The 22,453-nt window shown below is 38.1% G+C and overlaps 1 protein-coding gene across 2 annotated transcripts in view; it reads right to left on the bottom strand.

The window, feature by feature from the left end:
• Window positions 1–21,711, bottom strand: part of cacna2d3a (calcium channel, voltage-dependent, alpha 2/delta subunit 3a) — a 168,215-nt gene extending 146,504 nt beyond the window's left edge. Inside the window, exons 1-2 of one of the 2 annotated variants that reach the window (XM_038286306.1) lie at window positions 20,964–21,711; window positions 20,540–20,621 (exon numbers count right to left, since the gene is read on the bottom strand). In XM_038286306.1, coding sequence (XP_038142234.1) covers window positions 20,540–20,621; window positions 20,964–21,091 — 210 coding nt within the window. In that variant the 5' untranslated portion in view covers window positions 21,092–21,711. The remainder of the gene's footprint in view (window positions 1–20,539; window positions 20,622–20,963) is intronic. The other variant, XM_038286305.1, reaches the window with a different exon arrangement.
• Between the last annotated feature and the right edge of the window lie 742 nt (window positions 21,712–22,453).

Raw genomic sequence — 22,453 nt, 5'->3', positions numbered from 1 at the left:
TGTTCTTCTCATGTGCAGCCAGAAAAAAAGGACTTGCACTGATTTCAGGGTCTGCAAATCAGGGGTGGGAAATTAATTACATTTGGGATGTAATCGCAGTTAAAAAAAAAAATGCTATTTTGAAATCGCAGAGGTACTCAATTTTGGACAAATTGTTTTTTTACAAGAATAAGGGGCTTATTTTCACATTTCAGCCCTTTAGATGTTGGTAATATGCATAAGGTGGGTTTTAAACCACTCAGAAGGGAAAAGAGAGATGCCGCTAGCATATAGACGCATGCATGGAATTTAGAACTCTTTTAGAGAAAGGTTAGAGTAAAGTCCATCAACAATGGACTCTCGACAAGCAAGGTCACAAAAAAGTCTAAACCCTGCAGTAAAGCATTTACATGATTGTAGTTAGTGCAAAGCAAATAAAAAACAAATCACAATCTGAATATATATACTTCAAACTAAAGAATGTTTTTCTTAAGTGATGGTCAATTTTTTGCATGAATTAATTTTTGCAGAAGAGCAGAAGCCATAAGCCATCACACTAACATTGGACACTGAGGACCAATGTCCAGGCAGGTTAACTTTGACCATTAGCGGAGAAAAATGTTTAAAAATGTCATAACATTTTGCAGAAAGATTTAGAAAGTAAAATTATAAACATTTTGAATATATTTTTTTAAATCTAACGCATTGTATTAATAGACATTAAACAGGACTAAATGATATTCTTCTGTACCACTTTCCATACCGGTAGGTGGTGGGATTGCACACCTTTAGTTTGTTGCCAACCGCCAAATAGTCACTACGAAGTAGAGAAAGGGTGTTTACTCTCCTCTCCAAGAGGGTATCCCATTCTCTTTTATACCTTCCACTTTCGACCAAAGCACCCCCCAAAGCTGTGAGTGTGACTTCATTTGTAGTGACACAGGGGTAGATAGTGTGCAGTTTTAGATTAGGCCCAAATTATTGCAAACCTCCCTCACACAAGACACTCCCACAGGCACATGCAATCCTGCCCCCCTCCATGCTTATCAATCCTATATACAGTACTATGTAACTTTGACAGCATTGCAAACATTACTTCCATCTCACAGTAAAGCATGTAGGTGTTTTATCAAAAAGTTTAAATTAAACCACTTTCAAACCTCATTCATTTCTCTTCGCAGCAACATTCATCCATTCACAGTTCATGAGAGGATGAGTCTTTCTTTTTTTTTTTTGCTATGGTAGTGTTAAAAGGTTGCCAGAGGGCTTTTTGAGAGGAACAGTGAAACAACAGCTGCACTTTAACACAAACATAAGGACATATTGGATAGCTGGTAACTGTGCTAAAGAGTCTGTCACAGGGTGCACTGCTTCTGTTAAGTATGCCCCATTGGCTCTTGAAGGGGGTGCCAAATCTGAACTTCTAATGACTGTAATATTTAATTGTCTGCAAACATCATGAACCCACCACCTGAGCTCCACAACACTCACAAATGTTGCTAAAGGTCTTCCAATGTAGCTCTTAATACCAGCATGAAAATGTTTATGCTTAAAACTCATTAGTATATATGTGCCAAGTGAAGATTTTCCTTTCAAACTCACGAGGGTGCATTTATCCCCATCTTCTTTCTTTTGTATAGCGTAATTTAGCTCAGAAAAAAGCATTAAGCAGTTGGTTAAGGTCAAATCATATCAAACAGATAGGAATCCTCTGACTATACACTCATATACTCAGGCTCAGCAGCATGAACATTGTGTCCCACTGTTTAACTTCCTATTTATTTTTCTTTGTTTCAAATGTATTTTAGCATCAGCCTGCAGGAGATTGAAAACAATGGGAAAAAATAGTTTTTTCATGATAAACATTAAAATGTTTATTAGGGAAAGTTAAAGAGTTAGATTTTTTTTTTCAAAGTTTAAGAACTTTTAAAAAATTAATTACAAGTACAATAGAGATGTTTTTAAAGTGCAGATTATGTACTGCTAGAGACTATAAGTTAAAACAGCAAAAAAAAAATTATTTTACAAATTGAAAATCAAATAAAGTTCAGGACGAACTAAATAAAGAACATCCATACACAGATCAACATTATTATTGTTTAAGATATATTGTTGTAGATTTTTACTCATAACTGTAAAATACTGAGATGAGTATTCATCCAGCTTCAAAAACATCAAGTATTGTTCTAGTCTTCACAGATATAAGCTAATTATATGCCACTATTTAGTGTAAACATCAATTACATCCATCCATGTATCCTTTTTCTGACACGCTTAATCCCAAGTGGGGTCACAAGGGGTGCTGGTGCCTATCTCCAGCTGTCACTGGGCGAAAACCGGGGTACACCCTGGACAGGTCAACAGTCTATCGCAGGGCAACACAGAGACTAACAAGACAAACACACATTCATGCACACTCACACCTAAGGAGGATTTTTAGAGAAACCAATTAATCTAACAGTCATGTTTTTGGACAGTGGGAGGAAGCTGGAGTACCCGGAGAAAACCCACAAATGCTCAGGGAGAACATGCAAACTCCATGCAGAAAGACACATCAATTACATGAGAATTTAAGAATTTATATATATATATATATTAGTGCTGTCAATCGATTAAATTTTTTTAATCACGATTAATCGCATCAATGCCTGAGTTAACTCGCGATTAATCGCATTTTAATCGCAAATTTTTTTTCTGATTGAAAATCATTTAAATACTCTCGATGACATACAAAAAATACATACAGGCTAGGTTTGTGCCAATGTTCTTTTTTTAAAATGAGAACAGGTCACAGACACTGATTTATGCCATAAAAACATATGGCAAGAAGATGGGGAGGCATGTAGCAAAAAATAACAAATATGTAGCCAAAAAAAAGGCCCTGAAAACAGGCTGTTGTAAAAGACAGTCTTTACAGTTAATACAGTCTTTTGAACAAAGACAAGCATTTTACCCTACTGCTATAAAATGTAGTACAGTTAACATTAGATGTTAATTAACCAAGATAATAATGAACAATTTTCAATCAATACATCAAAATCAATAGACCGACATCACTAGATGGAGGAAGTCTCTCTAGAAAGTTACTTTTCAGCCTCTTAACAAAAATGAGAACACCCACACACACACACCCACACACAGACACACCCACCCACCCACCCACACCCACACACACACACACACACACACGATACCGACCTGTGGCGTACACAGACAGCAATAGTGCCGTAGCAGATTCCATTTCACCTCAGTAATCTGTTTTCTCAGCGTATTTCAGGTTGCTACTAGTTACCAGACACTCAACTTGTTTGTTGGTGGTGGGGCTTAAAGAAAAGGCACTAGCGTCACCTAGTGTATGAGCGTCTTTTTCCCTTGAGGAGCTCCGCTCTCGAAGCCTATGGAAAATGCATAGACTGGCGGAAAATAGCCCCGCCTTCCCGCAGGCTGCAGCGGGATGTACTTGGAAAATTGTACCATAAAACCACATAGCATTAATCTCACGTTAAAAAAATTATCGCCGTTAAAATGGCCTCGCGTTAACGCGATAATAACGCGATAATTTTGACAGCACTAATATATATATATATATATATATATATATATATATATATATATATATATATATATATATATATATATATATATATATATATTCTAAAACCATCTTAACGGAACATGTAGGTTTGTTTACGCATCGCATTTAACCTAAACCAACTGTTTAGAAAATATTTACATTTCAACATATGTACAGGGTACATTTTTTTTTACTTGAATTCAATAACAGCAATTGGGGTACATTTGTGAACAATAAATTAACTATTTTGGCCTAGTGGTTATAGCACGGTGCTTCTGCTCTGATAAAGTTGCAAGTACTCGGTTCGATCCCCAAAGCCTGCACTTTGGGTCCATGAGCCAGACGCTAAACCCCAATTGTGATGCACAGTGGCATCCCACTGGTCCCTAAGGGGATGGGTTAGGACACAGAAGGGAATTTCTCCATTGTGAGAACAATGATGTTCAATTATTATTATTATGAAAGCCAACTCTCGCAGTACTTTGTGACTCCATATGTCTCCAGACGGTTCAATTTACAAGTCACTTTTTCCTTGCTGTCTTGTTCTAGATTGGGGAGCTAAGGACTTAACTCAAGACTACCGACTGAGCAACCTGTAAAGTGTCAAGGCACTTCTTGATTTAGACAACATCAACATAAAAAACAGGGCACTGCACTGATGGTGCTTCTTACCTGATCCAGCTGCATACAGTATACACACACGTCTGTCCACCCTTGCCTCCAAACAACCTCTGGAGATCAGCTAACCTCCAAAGAAAATTGCACACCTAACACTCACCACCAGTAAGCTGTTATCTGTTTTATATAACCACTTTGGGATCCTCAGCATAACCTCTGTCGGTAGCCTCCCTGCTACACATAAGGTTTTATAAAAAGACAGTAAATCTTTACATAAACCACTGAAGCCTCACCTACCCTGTTCTCATCTTGTCTACTGTATATCATCCTCTTGCTACTAAACACATTGCTGCTTAACATATTTATTAAATCTAAAATAAATAAACATTTCATAAAGTCAACTCTTTTCTGTTTTAATTTTTTTACAGAAACAAATTTGTAAATTCAGTTCACTGGCATGATGTTGGTGAGAGTAATGCTACTGTAATGAAATGTTACGATTGAGGCTTATATGGCACAGTTACAGCCGGTGTAAAGTTATACCATTTGATCAATAAAGCTCAACTTTGACCACAATGGCTCCTCTGGATGTAAGTGATCGTTTGTCTCTTTCTCATTGCTCAGCAGTGCTTAAGGCTTATCAAAACACTGGCAAATGCAGTGAGCTAAGCAAGAAGTGCATTGTTTTTACAGTCTAAAAACTAAAGAAAAAAGGCGTTACAAAACATAAATTAACTAGTTTTTGGTCAAGTTTGTTCAAGGAGTGTTCCTTGATGAAAACTGTTAATGACTTTTTGCCGTATCATGCTGTGTTCAGGTTTGTGTATGTGTGAGAACGAGCCAAATGCTGGTGAAGGTCAAAAGGTGGGGACCTGCTGTCCTGCTGAGCTGGTGTTGGCAGCAATATCACAGCCTGTGAGAAGTGTTAAGTTTTTTATGTGTCTGTGTGTGTGCGTGTGTGTGGGGGTGTGCGTGTGTGTGTGTGACTTTGCAGAGTTGATGCAGAGATAAAGGGGGTGGGTAAACTGAGATGTACAGTGATATGCAACATTTTGCCAAAGTTCTAATGAGTAACTGCTTGTATGAAACACAGAACCACTTGAAGCTAAAGATTAAAAACTTATATAATAATAAACATTGAGTACATTTCAGTCACTATTAAATTCAATTAGCAAAATCTAAACCTGCCTATTTGATGTGTACTTTTTAAGAAACCTTTTATTTTTTGCAAATAACAGACATTAAAACACATATAATATAGCTTTTCCATTTCAAGTCACATACTGAATTGGACCCAGGTGAAATGCCTTAAGTCATGGGTCTTCAACGTTTTCCAGGACAAGGACCCCCAAACTGATGGCGAGATGGAGCGGGGACCCCCTAATTATATATATTGAATGAAATTGTGTTCTATCAAACTGGTCCTATAGTCACTCTATTACAGATGGATTAATGTAACGGAAGTAATTTCTACCTAGGATTATTAAAGAATTTCTGATTCTGTTTTCTAGCTGATAGGACAGGTGTTGTGAATGAAACGGTGCCCAGTTTAAAAGAGCTCCTCTGTGTCGCTGAATGTGTGCATTGATGACTGAAAGACATCTTCTGCCTCCATTTATCTGTTTAATACAGTGTGTTTAATTTATGTTTATGTGTATTGAAAGACTTTTCAATTAGTGGAAAAATTGCAGGGGGGAATATTAAAAAAAGAGTGTTATCAACCAAAACTTTTGCGACCCCCATGCAGTACCTCCATGGACCCCCTAGGGGTCACGGACCCCCTGTTGAAGACCTACGCCTTAAAGGAAAATTCCGTTTTTTAACACTTTTAGCCCCTTTTCTGTAGTGTCCAGCATGAAATCGAATGATCGACACCAAAATTTTGACGATTGGTCCTGTCAGGGCTATTTGGCTCATGCAGAATCCCCCCCTGGCTGCTTCAGAATGCCTTGCATAGTGCATGTCAGATAATGTCATTAAAACAACCTTAAACGTTCTTTTTTTTAAATATGCTACTCACCGAGTCGTCTACGCTGTTCAATGACGTTCAAAAACAAGTTTCGTAAAGAAAAAACGTTCCTGTAGTGTTTTATTTAGCATTTTGTAAATCCCATTGAGTTCTGTTGGAATAGTCAATATCCCTCCGCCACCGGAAACGGAAAGGGGGCCTGTTTACACTTAGTTGTAGTCTTTTCGCAAGGCCCAAGTGTTTCTGCTTCACTCTGTGTACTCCGACGTTGAGGTGCTAACGTCTCTGTTAAACACTTTAAAAAACTCTGAAAATGGAATACGAAAGGTGGATTCTTGAGGAGGACATATTGGACTTTGAGTTTGACAGTAGAGGATACCGTTTTGAACCGAAATATACTGAGGAGGAGCTTCGTCAAATGGAGATCGAGATGGAAGCTAGAGCTACGGAGGAGCCTGAAGCTACGGCTGAAGCGGCCCAGCGAACCACGGGAACTTGGTGGTGTGCGTGTGGAAAGTGCAGACAGATGCCAACTGAGGAAGAAAGCATGTGCTGCACAGAATGGGACCTTATTGTCACGACTGGTATGGCCAGGCTGAATGTCTCTGTTGACGAGACAGATGTGTCGCCGGTGTGCATCACCGAAAATGAAGTGCGCCTACTACTCAACAAACCTTTCTTCTGGGTCCCTAAAATCAATTGGAAAAAACGCCACGCACCCGAAGGACCAAATGGCCAATTGTCAGAGAGGTAAGTTACTGATGAAATACATTTTATATTCAGATGTCCATTTCTACTGCCGTATTTACATGAAGCTAGATTATTAGCCTACCAGTTACTGACGTAGTCTATTCTGTGTTTTGTATTCCGTAGGCAATATCGACTTGTGGCGTATCGTGTCATTCTTGAGTGGGCCCTGAAAGGTCAACCTCTGGGAAAAGGACATCGAGTTGCGTTACCCAGCTGCGTGGTGTGGGCCATTAGGGATACGTTCCCATCCCCCACTGGACAGTATGTGGGGTTTACCCCCAGAGAGATAGAGGACATATTCTGACCCTCTTGAAATAACATTTCTACTGTTCTTACCTACCTGCACTCTATACTTTGCATTGAGCTTCTGGGCATTCTTTTGTCAATAAAAGAAAAAATATTTCTCAGAAATGTTTTCATTTTTATTTGTGAAGTGCACACCATAGCTTTTAGAACTAAACAGATTGGGTTTAATTGCTTGTTGGCGAACAGTATATACAAATATTTACATAAAAAATTACAACCAGGATTCTTTTATCAAACTTTACTGTGGAGAGAATCTAGACTTCTTCTGTTTGCTATGTCCTACACAGTGGTCAAGCATTCCCAAAGTATAGAGACATTGTCGCCAACTAGTGGTCTGGAGTGTGCAACGCTTCAGATTCGAACGGGAAGCGGAAGTTTATAAGCGGTTGTGATGTATCGGAAAAAATTGTTCTGGGATTTACAAAATGCTAAATAAAACAAGACAGGAACGGTTTTTCTTCACGAAACTTTTTTTGGAACGTCATTGAACAGCGCTGACGACCCGGTGAGAAGCATATTTTAAAAAAAGAATGTTTAAGGTTGTTTTAAGGACATTATCTGACATGCACTATGCAAGCCATTCTGAAGCAGCCAGGGGGGGATTCTACATGAGCCAAATAGCCGAGACAGGACCAATCGTAAAAATTTTGGTGTCGATCATTCGATTTCATCCTGGACACTACAGAAAAGGGGCTAAAAGTGTTAAAAACCGGAATTTTTTTTTTGTAAATAAAATATTTACAAAAACAATGGTTGCTAATGTTGAGCAATGATTATATATTAAATGCCGACCCCAGATGGGAGGGGCACCATTTTACCATCAACTCCACAATCACCACAACTTCAACCAAAAATATAAGAGTTTATTTTAAAAAAAATCCAACCCCATGTTAAATATATTTTGATTAAAAATCTTGACTAAAATAGAGAAACTCAACAAAACAAGGATACAATGTACACAATGAAGAAGGAATAAAAAAAAAATGGGTGAAAACCATCATCAACGAAATGATGCAATTAGAATGAAGTTCTACATAAAATTTTTGAAATTTGTTTTAGAACCAAAGTATTTTAAAGAATTTGGAGAAAGGTCAAATTAGCTTTTAAAAATTTTAGAGCAATTGCAATATGGACAACTAGGCTTGTCCGATACGTGGATCGGATCGGGACGCCGATATTGGCAAAAAAATGCGTATCGGCAAAGCATGTAAAATGCCGATCCAGTTTTTTAAAAAATAATCCGGTCCGTATTTTCCAGTTTCGCCGATTGAAACGATCCATTCCACTATTTTGCGCCAGTGTTTCCCTGTTTTGCATTTTTATTAAAACTTACAGTAATACTTGCACCTTTAACTGTTTACGGTTTTACTGTTCACTGTGCAATTTCAGATTGCTATTCATAATTTTGTCCAGTTTGTGTTTATCTCTTAATAAACAGGTAAGTTTGTTGTTACCAAGCATTGTGTTTTATTCAATCTCACCTAATTTAGCTGGCTAGATGTTATCAAGAGTACTAAAACCCTTTTCAACATGAGTCTTACAACTAAGGCTAAATACTTTAACTTAAACTTAAATACATGCTCGGATAGGCTGGTATCGGCCAGTATCGGTATCGGATCGGAAGTCCAAAAACAATATCGGTATCAGATCGGAAGTGCAAAAACCTGGATCGGGACATCTCTATGGACAACTCACAATGCAAATCAAGGGACTCAAATAAAACATGGAGAAAATATTTTGTAAAGTTATTTGCTGAATCAGATAAATAAGCTTTAGTTAAAGGTAAAGGGCATGATCTTTGGAAGCTCACCTTTCTCACTGCGGTTCTTTGAAATTGGCCAAGGGTTGTAAGAGAAAAGGGGTCTATAAAGTGTATGAAAAGGTCCCCACAACCAAAATAGTTTAATTGTAAACACTTCACCTAACTTTCCATAACCTTTCCTAATTCTGGTTTTTAAAAAGGCTAAGTTGGCTCCAGTATTCAGCAGCTTAGCATGTTAGGCCTGCAGCGGGGTCCTTCGTTCTTCAGAAGCCCCACTGCTCCAGTCTCTGGCATATCAAAGTTTAATGAAAACTCAGAGAGAAATATTTCCCCACAGTGTTTTTTTCAGCAATCTGGTTCCGAAATTCACCACCAGGTTCACATAGCCTCAGATCAATCTGTAGATTCTGGTTCCGGCGGCTTGCATCCCCTTTATACACGGGGCCTCTTAGGCATGCCTGGCATGTAATAAGCCAGAAAAAAATAAGTGCCTGTTAGCTGATTATTTTGTCCCCAAGCACAGTGGGAGGCAGATCACATGTACCTCTAGGAGTGTTTTGTAAGTGTCTTGCATGATGGGATTTGCGGAAGCTGGTGAGTCCAGCAGCAGAGCAAAACTGCATTGTCAAAGGTAAATGTAGCATGCACAGTCACATGCACAACCCTGTACCTGCACCTGAGAGGGAACGCCTAGGAAATGTGTGCGAGAGCACGCACAAGCCCATTTATCCTTGTTTCACTAACAGTGATGTGAAATGGGTTTCTCCAAATAGCATGCCAAACTTTACATGTCAAGTAGAAACTTCCAGCCAAGACATCAGTGGGAAGCCCATCTGTGCTTTCAGTGTACACATTGCATTTGACAAGAGAAAAACACTACATTTGTCAATGCAGCTCTTTAGGAGGCAGTAATACACTTAAAGTGCATTTTCCGCCACACAGAAATTTAGCAAGAGTTTCAGCTAGTATTCAATCCATGCATGCGAGTAGAAGTAAGCAATTTTTCATACATACGTTTAAGTACAAGCTTTCAAAGTGACAACAAACTGAAACTTGTTAATAAAACATCTACAAGTTTGGGGTTAGTGCAAAGAAAAATCTAAATCACATCGCAACTGGTTAGACTGCTGCCTCCACGACCCAGCCCCAGATAAAGCAGACAAAAATGGAAAAATGGAACATCTCAATTGTGGTATTAGTCAAAAATAATCGCAATTTAGATTTTTGGCCAAATTGTTCAGCTCTAATAGTATCACAGTTCTCATTTGTTTGTCTTACTTTGAGGCCAGCCAATAGCAACATATCTTGTCAGTGTTGGCAACAGTGCCATACTCACTTTGCCTCAGCTGTCATTAAACGACAAGGTGATAAGTGACTAGACTGAGGGTAAGTGTGACTTGTGAGTCACACTAACAAGTCACACTTACACTCTGCTTAATACCCTAAGCAATAGCCATCACGCAAAATCATGCTAGTCAACTTATAGATGCAGTAGGAATTTACTATAGGCCTTTATAGACACCAACTGTCCACAAGTTTGTAACCTGAATTTGGTTGATCTTTCTATAAATACTGTATGGAACACTGGTTAACCCTCTCAGGTTCAAATTAGGTTGTAACTGCAGGAAAAAATATGATATTTGGAGAAAATGATCATATGTGGTAGTAATATACAATTCAGACTTTTTTTGAGAGAGACCTTCACATGCAATGAATTCTGGACCTGGAGTGGCAAATTAACACTGAAGACTGAATCTGATATGTAGGGATGGGAATCGAAAACCGGTTCCTGTTAAGAACCGGTTCCGTATTTTCCGATTCCATGGCATCGTTTGGCAGCTCGCTGAACGATTCTTCTTTCGATTCCCGCAGCACCAGAGCCTAGAGCGCCGGCTCTGGGGAGCACGAGTTACGTCACGTTATTTACGTAAGTTACGCAAGTTACGCAAGTTGGAAGAACTATTCGAGGAGGAAGACAGCGGGCTGCGGTCACTTTGTGAATCAAAGCCCCGTCTTTCCTTAGCCCAGAGGGTAGATCAGGAAATCCAGCTCTATAAAAGCTTGCCCTCCATCCCCTGTAGGGATAGCGCCACACTGTGGTGGTTGAACAAGCAAGATACGCTGCCCTTGCTATCTGGACTGGCTGAAAACTACCTCTGTGTGCAGGCTTCCTCCACCCCATCTGAGAGGGTGTTCTCCACGGCTGGAGACACCATAAGCCCTGAAAGATCCCGTATCCTTCCAGAAAAGCAGATATGCTCATCTTTCTGCAAAAGAAGTGTTAATTTTCCCTACTACTGTTTTATAATTAGTATTTTTTGTTATTTAAAATAGGTTATTATCCCATCATTTGTTATTAGACATTGTTGGTTATTAAGTTTGTTCTTGTATTCATTTTTCATTTAAACACAGATGTTACTCCAGTTTCACATTTCCTGTGGACATCTTGATCTTGTTGAGTTTGTAAGATTGTGCAATAGTTAAGTAAACAAAGTTGATTCTGATAATCAAACTGTTTGTTCTCCTTTTTCCCCCAAATTGGAATCGAAAAAAGAATCGATAAAGAATCGAATCGTTTCATAGAATCGAAAAGGGAATCGTGAAAATCTTTTGAATTCCCAACCCTACTGATATGAATGTCACAAACAAAAAATTAACAAAACATAATGCGAAAAAAAATTCTCTCACAGAATTAAAAACAACTTTTTCTCAAACTTTTTCTCCACCGACATCTCAAAACCTCTTGAGAAGGCAGTTTCTGTTAAACTGTTGCTCAAAATGTAGGCAAACCAGTAGATAAAGCTTGTTGCATCCATTGGTACCTGTCTGGGCACACGTTGCGTGTGAACAGTGAAATTGAGAAGCCTCTGATGAAAAAACTACTACTTGATTAAATCTACTAATTGGCATGTGTCATATCTATACACCATTATGATTAATATCATGTAGTATTGATTTCAAAATAATATAAATTGGTAGTGATACTTACATGAAATTGGTGCTTAGAAAATCTGTTTCAGTGACACCAAGGACTCAACCATGTTGAAAGTGAGTCAGCAGTGCTATCTGGTGAGCTGGAGAGAAACTATTTGTTGCAAATGCACAACTAAGTCCTTCTGTTGTACTTCTGAGTAACCAAAGCTCTTAAAATATGGATGTGGAGTAATTAGCTAAGTGGCATTTAGCTGCTGCAAATCTACAAGATCTGCCTGGAGAGGGTTAATGATTAAGGACCATTAGGGGACCGCTATAGATATATGACTTCAGTGAAAGGGTAAGCTCCCAATCAGTCAGTTTCAGATTGCCACACTAAAGATATCAACAGGCCCATACAGCAAACTGTTAGAGTTGAGAGAACTTGACCCTGGTTGAGCAGGGTTCATGCTGTTTCAGCTCCGCCCGTGGTTTTGCAGCAAGCATCCTCTCATACAACTCAAGAAACAGGGGTTCTTGATTTATATAGGTTAGATACATGTAAATTTGTAATATTACAAAAATATTTTAAACAGTTCAAGGGGTACGAACAGTGTTTGAAAGCTCTGTATTATCAGCATGCAAAACCTATGACGCAAAAAGTGAAATTTGTGATTGATGGAGCTGCTATAATGAGCGCTAATGGTATTTGTTTCTTTTTTCGTGTATCTCTTCATTAGTAAAATATTCACCTACGGCACACAGCCAGGATTCAGACAACTTGCTGGATGATTGATGTGTAGAAGAAGCTAGTCACAGACAGTCCTTCACACAACCCTGCACACGTTAATATGCTTAATAGTTCCTGTCCCACCCCTTTAGTGGCTGGAGAATGTTTACTGTAAAGTCGAGAGCATACCATGAGGATGATCTGTCATAATTACAGAAATGTGTGATTATGTGTGTGTTCTTGTATTTGAAACATTGTGAGGCATATTTTCTTGAAAAATACCACTTTTTGGGGAATGACTGCTCCTTGTTGGACCCAATTACTTGACCCCATGAGGGGAATAGCTATTTTAGGGTCAGGGGTCATGTTTAGGACTAAGGTGTGAAATTAGTTTAGGTTTGGGTTAGGGTTACATATAAACTCATAATGGTTAGGTGCAGGGTAAGGATCAGATGTAGGGTAAGGATCAGTTAGACTGTAAACATGGGTCTGAGATTTGCAAGTTAATGGAAAGGTCTGATAGAGAGACATGTTCATTGTGTATGCGTTTTGGGGGTTTGGAGTGAGTGTATGTATTCTTTAACATTGGAGTGACCAGAACAACTGCGAGAGACTGGCAACCTGTCTAGGGTGTACCCCGTGTCTCGCCCATAGACTGCCAGAGATGACGGACAGACAGACAGGCAGGCGGATGGGTGGACGGACAGAAGAACGGACAAAAAGATGGACTGATGGATGACAGGAGCAAAATGCTTTTTTCTGTGTCCAATAGCAGCAGAGACAGATCCATAAACAACAGCCAAAGACAGATGTCTGTGGATGTTTATCTTCAATTGCTAAACTAGCAATGATCTTTCTTCTGCTACCCCCTATTTAAAGGGATGTACAGCCCGACTTTACACCCATTGAATACATTTCTGGATGAAAAACTGATGAAATGAAGAAGTTGTCGTTCTGAATTCAAGTTTAATTTCAATTTGCCAATATATCTTGGTTCAGGGAGGTGGTGAGAAATCAAGCAACATGTCATCAAAACTTGCTGAATGCCAAAAGTCCCCCACATAACATGTCAGCATTTCAGTTCTTTAGGGATTAAAGTTTTTTTAATCGGCGAGCACAGCGGCTGCTGCTGCTGAGCTCTCTATCGTAAAGGTAGCGTGTTTGATTAACACAGTTTTTATTCCTGCTTTTCTCAGCAACAAAGCCCTAATTACACTATGAATGGGTATCTTTGTTGGCCAAAGTTGTCCAGGTTGAACATGAAAGTAGAGCAACGTGCTCTTCTCCTGTCTACTATCACTGCAATTACCTCTGTACCAAGACTGCCTAAATGTTTTTCTTAATTCTTTCTGTTGCATTACGTTAACAAATGTGGCTAAATCCTCTCTTTCCTTAAGCTGAAAAGCAATCAAATAGAGCTCAATTACACTTTCTTCAATGATGAGATAGAAAGCTTGGGAGAGAAAACACCAGAGGAGGTGAGAAGATGATGGGAGGTTAGAGAGGAGAGGTTTGAGAGAGGAAGTCATCAGCACACACCCTTACACGCCCTCTTTCCTCAACTCGTTGCCAGTCATGCTGAACCAAACCTGACAGCCATTCAATTTTCCCAAAGCTAAATCTAATCTGCCGCTGTCTCATGCTTACCAACACACTGTTATACTAAAACGCTTTAGCCGTCAACCACCTTTGACAGAAAAGTCACAAAATCTTAAATGCTTCTCTGCAGTATGGCAAAAACACCCAATATCAAGATCTTTATTAGGCAAAAAAATCTAACTGGAAGACTCTAAGCCATTCTTTCTTCCATTGGTTCAATTAGCTATAAAATTACTTTTAACAGATGAAAGTGCATGCAATTAAATCTAAAACTATTAAAGTTTACCTACATATTTCCTATTTTGACTGGCTGACAAAATCCTGTATCTGTGAAGGGATTGAGAGAAAACAGCAAAAGCTGGTGTGCAGTTAAAAATTTTTTTTTAGGTTTTACAAACTGAACATGTAATCTTTCATACTTAAGTGTATAAATACTTTGCATCTCAAACTGTTTAGCCAAAACCAAAAAATAAATAAATAAACAAATTAAGCCTGTATTAGATTTTACTGACTTTTATCTTTACAATAGCCATTTTATTTTATCATTTACGACTAAAACATTGTATATTGTATACATTGTATATCCAAAGTATAAATAAATACCTAAATAAAAACTTGCATATCAAGTTTAAATATCTATTAATTATATTTGTGCGTTTTTTGTTTTTTTTTCTTTATTCAGGATTCTCTTTCTTTAAAAGAATTGAAACAAAATGTGTCAGTGGATTGAGAACAAAGCTCTTGGATTGTAGAAAATGGTGTAGTTCCTCTACTACCCCAAATCCCCCTCCAGACACACACACACACACACACACACACACACACACACACACACACACACACACACACACTCACAGACACACACTCAAACCTTGTCTCACTATCTTTGAAGAGCCTTACCATTGACTTCCATTAATTTCTACAGTCTAACCATGACCCTTGCCCTAAACTCAACCTAAACTAATATCATAGTTTAGTCCAAAACATGACCCCCACTCCAAAAACAGCAATTTCCCGTGTGGTGTCCACACGGGCCCTACAAGGAGTAGTCGCTGTCGCTGTCCACACAGCGTGCTATTTTGCCAGAAATCGGTCCCCAGAACGCATTAAAAACAGGAGCATGCACTCACGTACACAAACTCTTTTTCTCCACCAAAGCAAATCGATTTCAACATAGTCTTGTCACACATCATTACATCTTCCTACTGTCTCCTGCTTTTAAGCTCTATAGACAGGTGTCTGTATGAGAGAATTAATGTGTGAGTGTGTGTCTGTCGTGGAGGGGGGGGGGGGTCTCATCTTCTTTTTTGCTAATAGAACTATAGTGTGAATTTGTTTTAAGTTAAAATTAGGGTTAGGTAGGCATTGGTAATTATCAGGTTTAGGGTTATTGTCTGACTTAGTTTAAGATTTGGAAATTAGTGAAATTCACTACATGTAGCTAATTGGGAATGTGTGTGAATGTGTGCGCCAGCGGTGTAATTGGGCATGCTTTAAGTAGATATGTAAACATAACACACGTTGCAGTTTAGACACACATTACCAATTTCTCACCCTTAGAAGAAACCTCTACGTTGAAAGAGGAAAGCAGATACACATGGACAGCCACAGCCTCACTGACTGATCATTTTTCTTGTATCTTCCATTACCAAGACGTTTTGAATTATTTCCTTGTAGGAAAAAAACATCCTTCTGCTTTGATTCCAGCAAAACATAACATCATTTGGGGAGAAATACTCATCCGACCAGCAATGAATACACAGACCCAGCCGTCGCCACCAGGCTGGTTCGTCTGGACAGCTTGCTCAATGATACATGAAATTAAAGATTTAAACAGAACAACAGTGAAGTAGGAAAGACCTCACAGCTCATTCCTACTGTAGATTTTTAATATGGCTAGACCCAAAGCCACTTCTTTTATATTAATATATCTGAATTAAAAAAGCTAAGATCAACATTGGATTTTTGTTGAAAATTTCAGCTGTTTTTTTATCATTGGATATTTTTATGTGGGGAAAACACACATGCCTTTACACACTTACACACACGTACATACACACAGCAGACCTGACTGGCATAACCTTGAAACAAGAGCTGTTTCCGATGGATATAGAAAGTATGCAAGGTTGTGAAATGGGACAACAGATCTGAACAGGAGGTAAGAAAAGAGGCAACTAAGGTTTAAAAAAATTCTAAAACATTAATTGTTCAGTTTTCATTATGTTTTCTCACTATAATAACAGTATGTGAGCTCTAAGAATTATTAAGCTATTTTGTGTAGATATTATAATTTCGTTCAAAACACCTGTTTTCGTCTTTAAAAGATTAAAGGCTCCAATATAATTTGTTGGGAGAGATATCAGTTTAAGCCTTTAATGTCTTTGATTAGAACTGCACCTCAATCAAATATAATTAAGATGTTTATTGCATGGTTTTGTGTTAGCAATTTTAATTAACAAGTCCTTTAGTTCTTGTTACGAGTGAGTCTTATTAAAGATAATTAAACTGGAAGTCAAGCATCTAATGAATGCAGAATCAACACAAAGGAAGACTCGCATTGAATTTGTTGTATTTAATCTTAGAGCAAATGAAACGGAGAGAAAAATAGCTCCCACATTCTAATATAATTCAGACTGGGGATGAGTTGGTATGAGATTCACATAGTTAATCCTAAGTTAAAATACAATGGCTTGAAAATATAGAAAAAATGACTACACAGTCTCAATGAAAATATTTTGAACCTTAAATCAAATCAGGTAAGATAATAAAATATGTAAAACAAAAGAGGGGATTTCATTTGCCAAGAAGGATAAGACAAAAGTAGCATTCAAATACAATATGAACATTAGTGTTCAGTGAAGCGTGAACTAAAGCTGCAGAAAAAATTCAGATTTAGCAGCAGAATGAATAAGTGAATGAGTTCGGGGCTCTGCTAATACTGATATCAGGGGTAGCAATGCTACTTTTAGGCACTTAGTTAAAGAGAGTAATAGTTTATGGTAAGCAATGTACACGACAGTCGCCTTTATTTATTTTTTACATATTTTTTACAATCAATATCTGTAGACAAGGGCTGTAAAGATACATCTATTGATTTGAGGAAATTGATTCCTAAAATTAATTGAGACAAACAATTTGCCCGGAGACTTTGTTAAATGCACTCTATTCTGGTCAGGTGAATACTTCTAATGATAGCAATGGATGCCAAGTATGGTTATTGGCAAAAGAGGGAAAGAGCAACCAAGCTAAATAGGGATAATATAAGGTGTAGATTAACTTTAAGCTTTTGCAAAAAAGAAAACTTAACAGTGAGCTGGTATCAACTCAGGCCTGGATGCAGCATCTTAGCTCTCAGCACTGCTCGGTGCGCTGTTGCCAACTCTTTCGTTATTGGCTGTCTTAAGTCACTGGATGTAGTCATTGCCTAATTTACATATTTGGTAATGCTTTGATTCAGCTGTAGGAGAGTGAATATCAACATTGGCATGACAGAGAATGACTAAAAGCCCTTTATATGTTTTCAATGATATTATACCTGAAGTACATGTACATAAATCAATCTTATAGTTATGTTATCGAATTTAACTTACAGTATAGGCAGTAAGCAGAGACGCACACACAGTGGATGAGACTGTGTATGAATTGAATGCAGGGAAATATCTATTTATGCAATAGTTTCAACTTAAAAAACATTACATTAAATATTGTACTTAAATACTGCTTTTACCACAGTTTTACTACAGAGCGTTGTAAAGTCATTGCATTGCATTAATATTAAGTCAGCCAAAAAGGGCCAAGCTTACAATATATTAATATGGATTTTTTTTTTGGGTGCAGATTCATCCTTATTATTCTTATTAGAAAAAGGAACTGAATAACAATATTTTTTGTGTATGTGTAGCTATGCATAAAATAACCTAAGGTGATTGACTTGATACAATTAATGACTTAATTACTAAAATAATTGTTAGTTACATCCCCATTGTACACTATAATTTACAAACAAAACACAGTTGACAGTTTTACAGACTGACTTTAATAAATAACATTGTGATTAAAATATTCCGTGTTGTAAATATCAGGTTTACCTGTGTAATATTAAAATAAAAGAAAAATAATAGTGTCAGTCAGTTTTTAGCAGTAATTGTAAATTAATTAATGCAGCTTTAAAGCAACAATAATGGCTGGATGCAGGTTGATTAATTAATCTTAATGCGTTGCTGTTATTTCATGCTAAGGGATTTACTTGTATCTGGTTGGCAGTGGAAATAAAAGAGAAACGCAGTAGTGTTTTCTTATTACCCCCACCCTCTGGACTGTAGGGGCAGTGAAGCTTTTCTCAGGCTGAATGTGTGGGGAAATGGGGAAAGCACACTGACAAACCACCTGGGTAAAACAAATCCCGGGGCTATTAAACCCTTGCGCATTCAATGGAAAAGGGGTTATGCACAAAAATCTCAGAGTCCTTTCTCTTTAACACCAGGCTTCCTTCTAAGCTCAACAGATCATGTATCGCAGTCTGCTTGCCTGTTTAAAAGCATTTGTACCCTCAGGTCAGCTGTAGCCATTCCTGCTGTATCAACATACTATAGGCTGACATCAACATACAGGAAGCTGTGGACATGTTTTCAAATCTGTGCATTTATTTGTACAACCTGCAGACAAGTGAATAACTTCACATTTGCATCACAACAATATACTGTAGGTCTGAAAGATGCACTTCATCGACAAAGTGGCCCTTTGCCTTTCTTCACTCAATTAACCCCATGGTCCTCATTTGCATTTCACAAGAAGGTTGTCACTCTGTGGGAGAGTTATCTACTTTTTAGAGGCAGAGAAAGATGAGAGGGGTGAACAGTCTATTTTTCTCTAGTCAAAAAGATAACACCACTCATCTGCCTTATCACTTACTGATGCTCATGCATGTGGGTGACTGTGCTTGTGAATATGCAACACGTCCTCATGACCATACGCACTGTGCAAGTGAAGTGGAATTTTGATACTGTGTGCCTACTGGGTACATGTAAATGCTAGATGCAGGTCCTGTCCATGCATCATGTCAAACCTCTTACATGCCTTGAGATGCTTCTTGCCTTCATGAGTGCTCTGACCTCCTGGCCCTACATCTGAATGCCCACTCAGGGGGTAGTTCCATTTTGGCCTTTCATCTTCTAATTTTCCATTAGCCAGTTTTTAACCCAAGCTTTATCCACTGACCTTCCATTAGACAAATTTGCATTTCATCACACTCAAAACCTGCATTAATGGCACAAAACACAGTGGTAGAGTAACAAGAAAAGACTGCAAAGAGGGATACAAAAAAAAAAGGTAGATAAGAGAAGGAGAGTGAAATTGAAGGAAACACTGCTGGATAGCAATAAAATTTGCTCTTTTCCTAACTGTAATTTGTGAATGTGCATGAATATATGTGTGAGTGTGTATTTGAGCACTCCGGCAGAGTGCTTTAAACTGACATCTATTTAAATGGCAAATGTTTTGAATAGGCTTTTAAATCTGTGCCTACAATGCTGACATGCACTACTGGTTCTGAAGTGGCTAAAAAAGGACAGGTACTTAAATGTGAGAGGTGAAAATCTCAGAAACTGCAAACTCAAATCTGTTCACAAATGGTTAATGACTGGAATTTTACAGATAAAATGCTTCTACACACACAAACACATTTTTTTATTTTATTTTATTTTGTTTTTATTTTTTATTTTTATTTAGTTTTTCATTGTGAGCAATACATGTACACTTGCACATTATTCCTTATTTATATTGATATACTGTATATACCTGGATATACTGTATATATATATATATATATATAGTTTATTCTTCTTAATGCACCATTTTCCTCCTTGTTTGCACCTTCTTCCAATATTTGACGAGTGAATTTCTCCGCTGTGAGATCAATAAAGCTAATCTAATCTAATCTAATATCCCCCCACACAAACACATATACACACTTTCTTATATTGTGTGTGTGTGTGTATATATATATATATATATATATATATATATATATATATATATATATATATATATATATATATATATATATATGCAAGTATAAAAACATAAATACATGTACAAAACACAACATTTTGTTCATAGTAGTGCAATATGTAATATCACTACTGAACCAAGAATTAGATCAATTTGAACCAGCTCAGCGAACATTTATTATTTCATAAAAGTTTGAGCTGCCTTCAAATCCTAAATGTGTGTTTTCCAACAAAACATTTTACTAATATTTTGAGACGGGTTTCTTTTTCCATAATAAACATTTAGCCACTTATTTTACAGCTAATTAACTTTGTAGGTAAATCAGCAAACCTTTTGCAGCAGCTGGGAGCCAGAGTACTTTGCAGAGATTGACTTCATCTCCCCACCAAACGCAGAGGCCCAGAGCTTCACCCTACATGTATGAGTGCAATAGTAAAAACAAATAAATAAAAGGAGAAATTATGATATTGGTGAAAAATGTATAACCAAATAAAGCACAAACAAGGAAGCTTTTTAAATTTGTGTTTGATTTATTTTACATATTATCACATTCTCTCAAATTGACACAAAGTGCAACAGATACTTATAAATCTGTTATTGCATGTTATGCGTGTTAAGTATGTACCACTTAAACAAAATGCGTTGACTGATTACAGGACTTGCATCCAAATGGGAAAAAAATCACCAATTGACTCTATTCTGATACTACTTTGAAAAGAAGCACATTTGCGTAAAAGTAAAGTGAACTACTTACACAGATGGGGGGATGCTTTGATGGGTGCCTGTGACTCCAGTAACTCTGATGTTCAGAGTTGAGAAAAGTAAGAGTAGCCAGACAAACCAAGAAAAGCTGGAACCCATGCAGCACCGACCCACCTGCATCTTTGACACTGACACCCCCTTTTCTGCGCACACTGCCAGTTTCCAGTGTTCGCTGCCCCCCTCAATCACTTCAGTGACGGGAATGAAGCAAAATACTGACTCTGGAGTCACCTATACTGACAGGCAAAATAATTCATGCCACTGAGTTCAGCTTTATGAGACGCAGATTAGCGACGCGTCTTGGCGAAACGCAGGTCGACTTATCCAAAGTGCGGCGGTGCGTCTTTGCTGACCGGTGCGGCGCACTCGGCAGGGCTTCCATTCACCAAACTCGACCTCGAGTCCTCCCGCAAAAAGATAGTCCTCTTAGTGGCTTTGATTTGCCCACCCCAGCCTCTGACAAAGCCCCTCAGGATGCTCGGGGGAACCGAGTAGAGCATCAAACGACGCAACACACAAGTGCACGCCTTCTCTTATTGACCGATGGAAATAACCTCATCTCCCTCTTTTTCTCCCTCCCTCACACACAAAACCCTTCTTTTTCTCCCCCTTCCTCTTAGAATCTGATTGTTATAGAATTACGCCATACTTGGGATTGCCCGACTGGTTCTTCTTCCCTCGCGTCCCTCCATCCTTTTGCTTGTGGACTCTAATATTGCAATAAAAGCTGTAGCCTGTAGCTTTCAGGACAGACCCAGTAATGTACTGTGAGTTCACTGAAGCAGGAACTGCAGCTTAAGTGCAGGAATAATAAAAGGATAAAGAAAGAAAAACTAACGGTGACAAATTGAGGTGTGTTTAGCCTCCTATTGGAAGAAGGGAGAGCATATAAGTTAGTGTTGCTGCATCAAAGCATGCCATATGCACTTTGCAGTAGTGATGTGGCACTGCTAGTGTGTGGGCATATGGGTTGGGAAAGAGGATGAGAGCCCCCAGGCGACAGACATTATGTGATGGATTGCATTTCACAAAAAAGCTGGGATACTGGCTAAGCGCTGAAAGGGGATCAACCTTGCCTCAATGGCCCCTCTAACCCTGCATGTAGCTTGGTATCATGTTTGGATATCAAAAACGGACAAATATGGCTCAAGCATCTGTTTTCAACAGCTGGCAGGCAGGTCTCCAGAAGACTATTCTTCCTTAATGAGTTTTTTTTCCCCATCCCCAAATTCACTTTGAAAAGTTTGATTTATTGCATTTTTTTTGTTGTTGTTGTTTGTTTGTTTGTAATCAACCATTAGAGTTGTACTGCACAATTGTGAATATTTTACAAATAATAATCTAAACTGCATCGTGCGGCTTTTTGGTGTGTTCCCTGCTTCTTATTATTTAATTTCATTACCAACATTTTATAGCATCTGAGGTCAATAAAGAGCAGATCATTTAATAATGGAATAGGTTTTATGGCATTGGCCAAGGTTT

Source organism: Cyprinodon tularosa, unplaced genomic scaffold (genome assembly GCF_016077235.1).
Source record: "Cyprinodon tularosa strain WSP-4 unplaced genomic scaffold, ASM1607723v1 ctg223, whole genome shotgun sequence".
Lineage (NCBI taxonomy): Eukaryota > Metazoa > Chordata > Actinopteri > Cyprinodontiformes > Cyprinodontidae > Cyprinodon > Cyprinodon tularosa.
The sequence above is the reverse complement of the archived record's forward strand: the minus strand, read 5'-3'. Positions and strand labels throughout refer to the sequence as shown.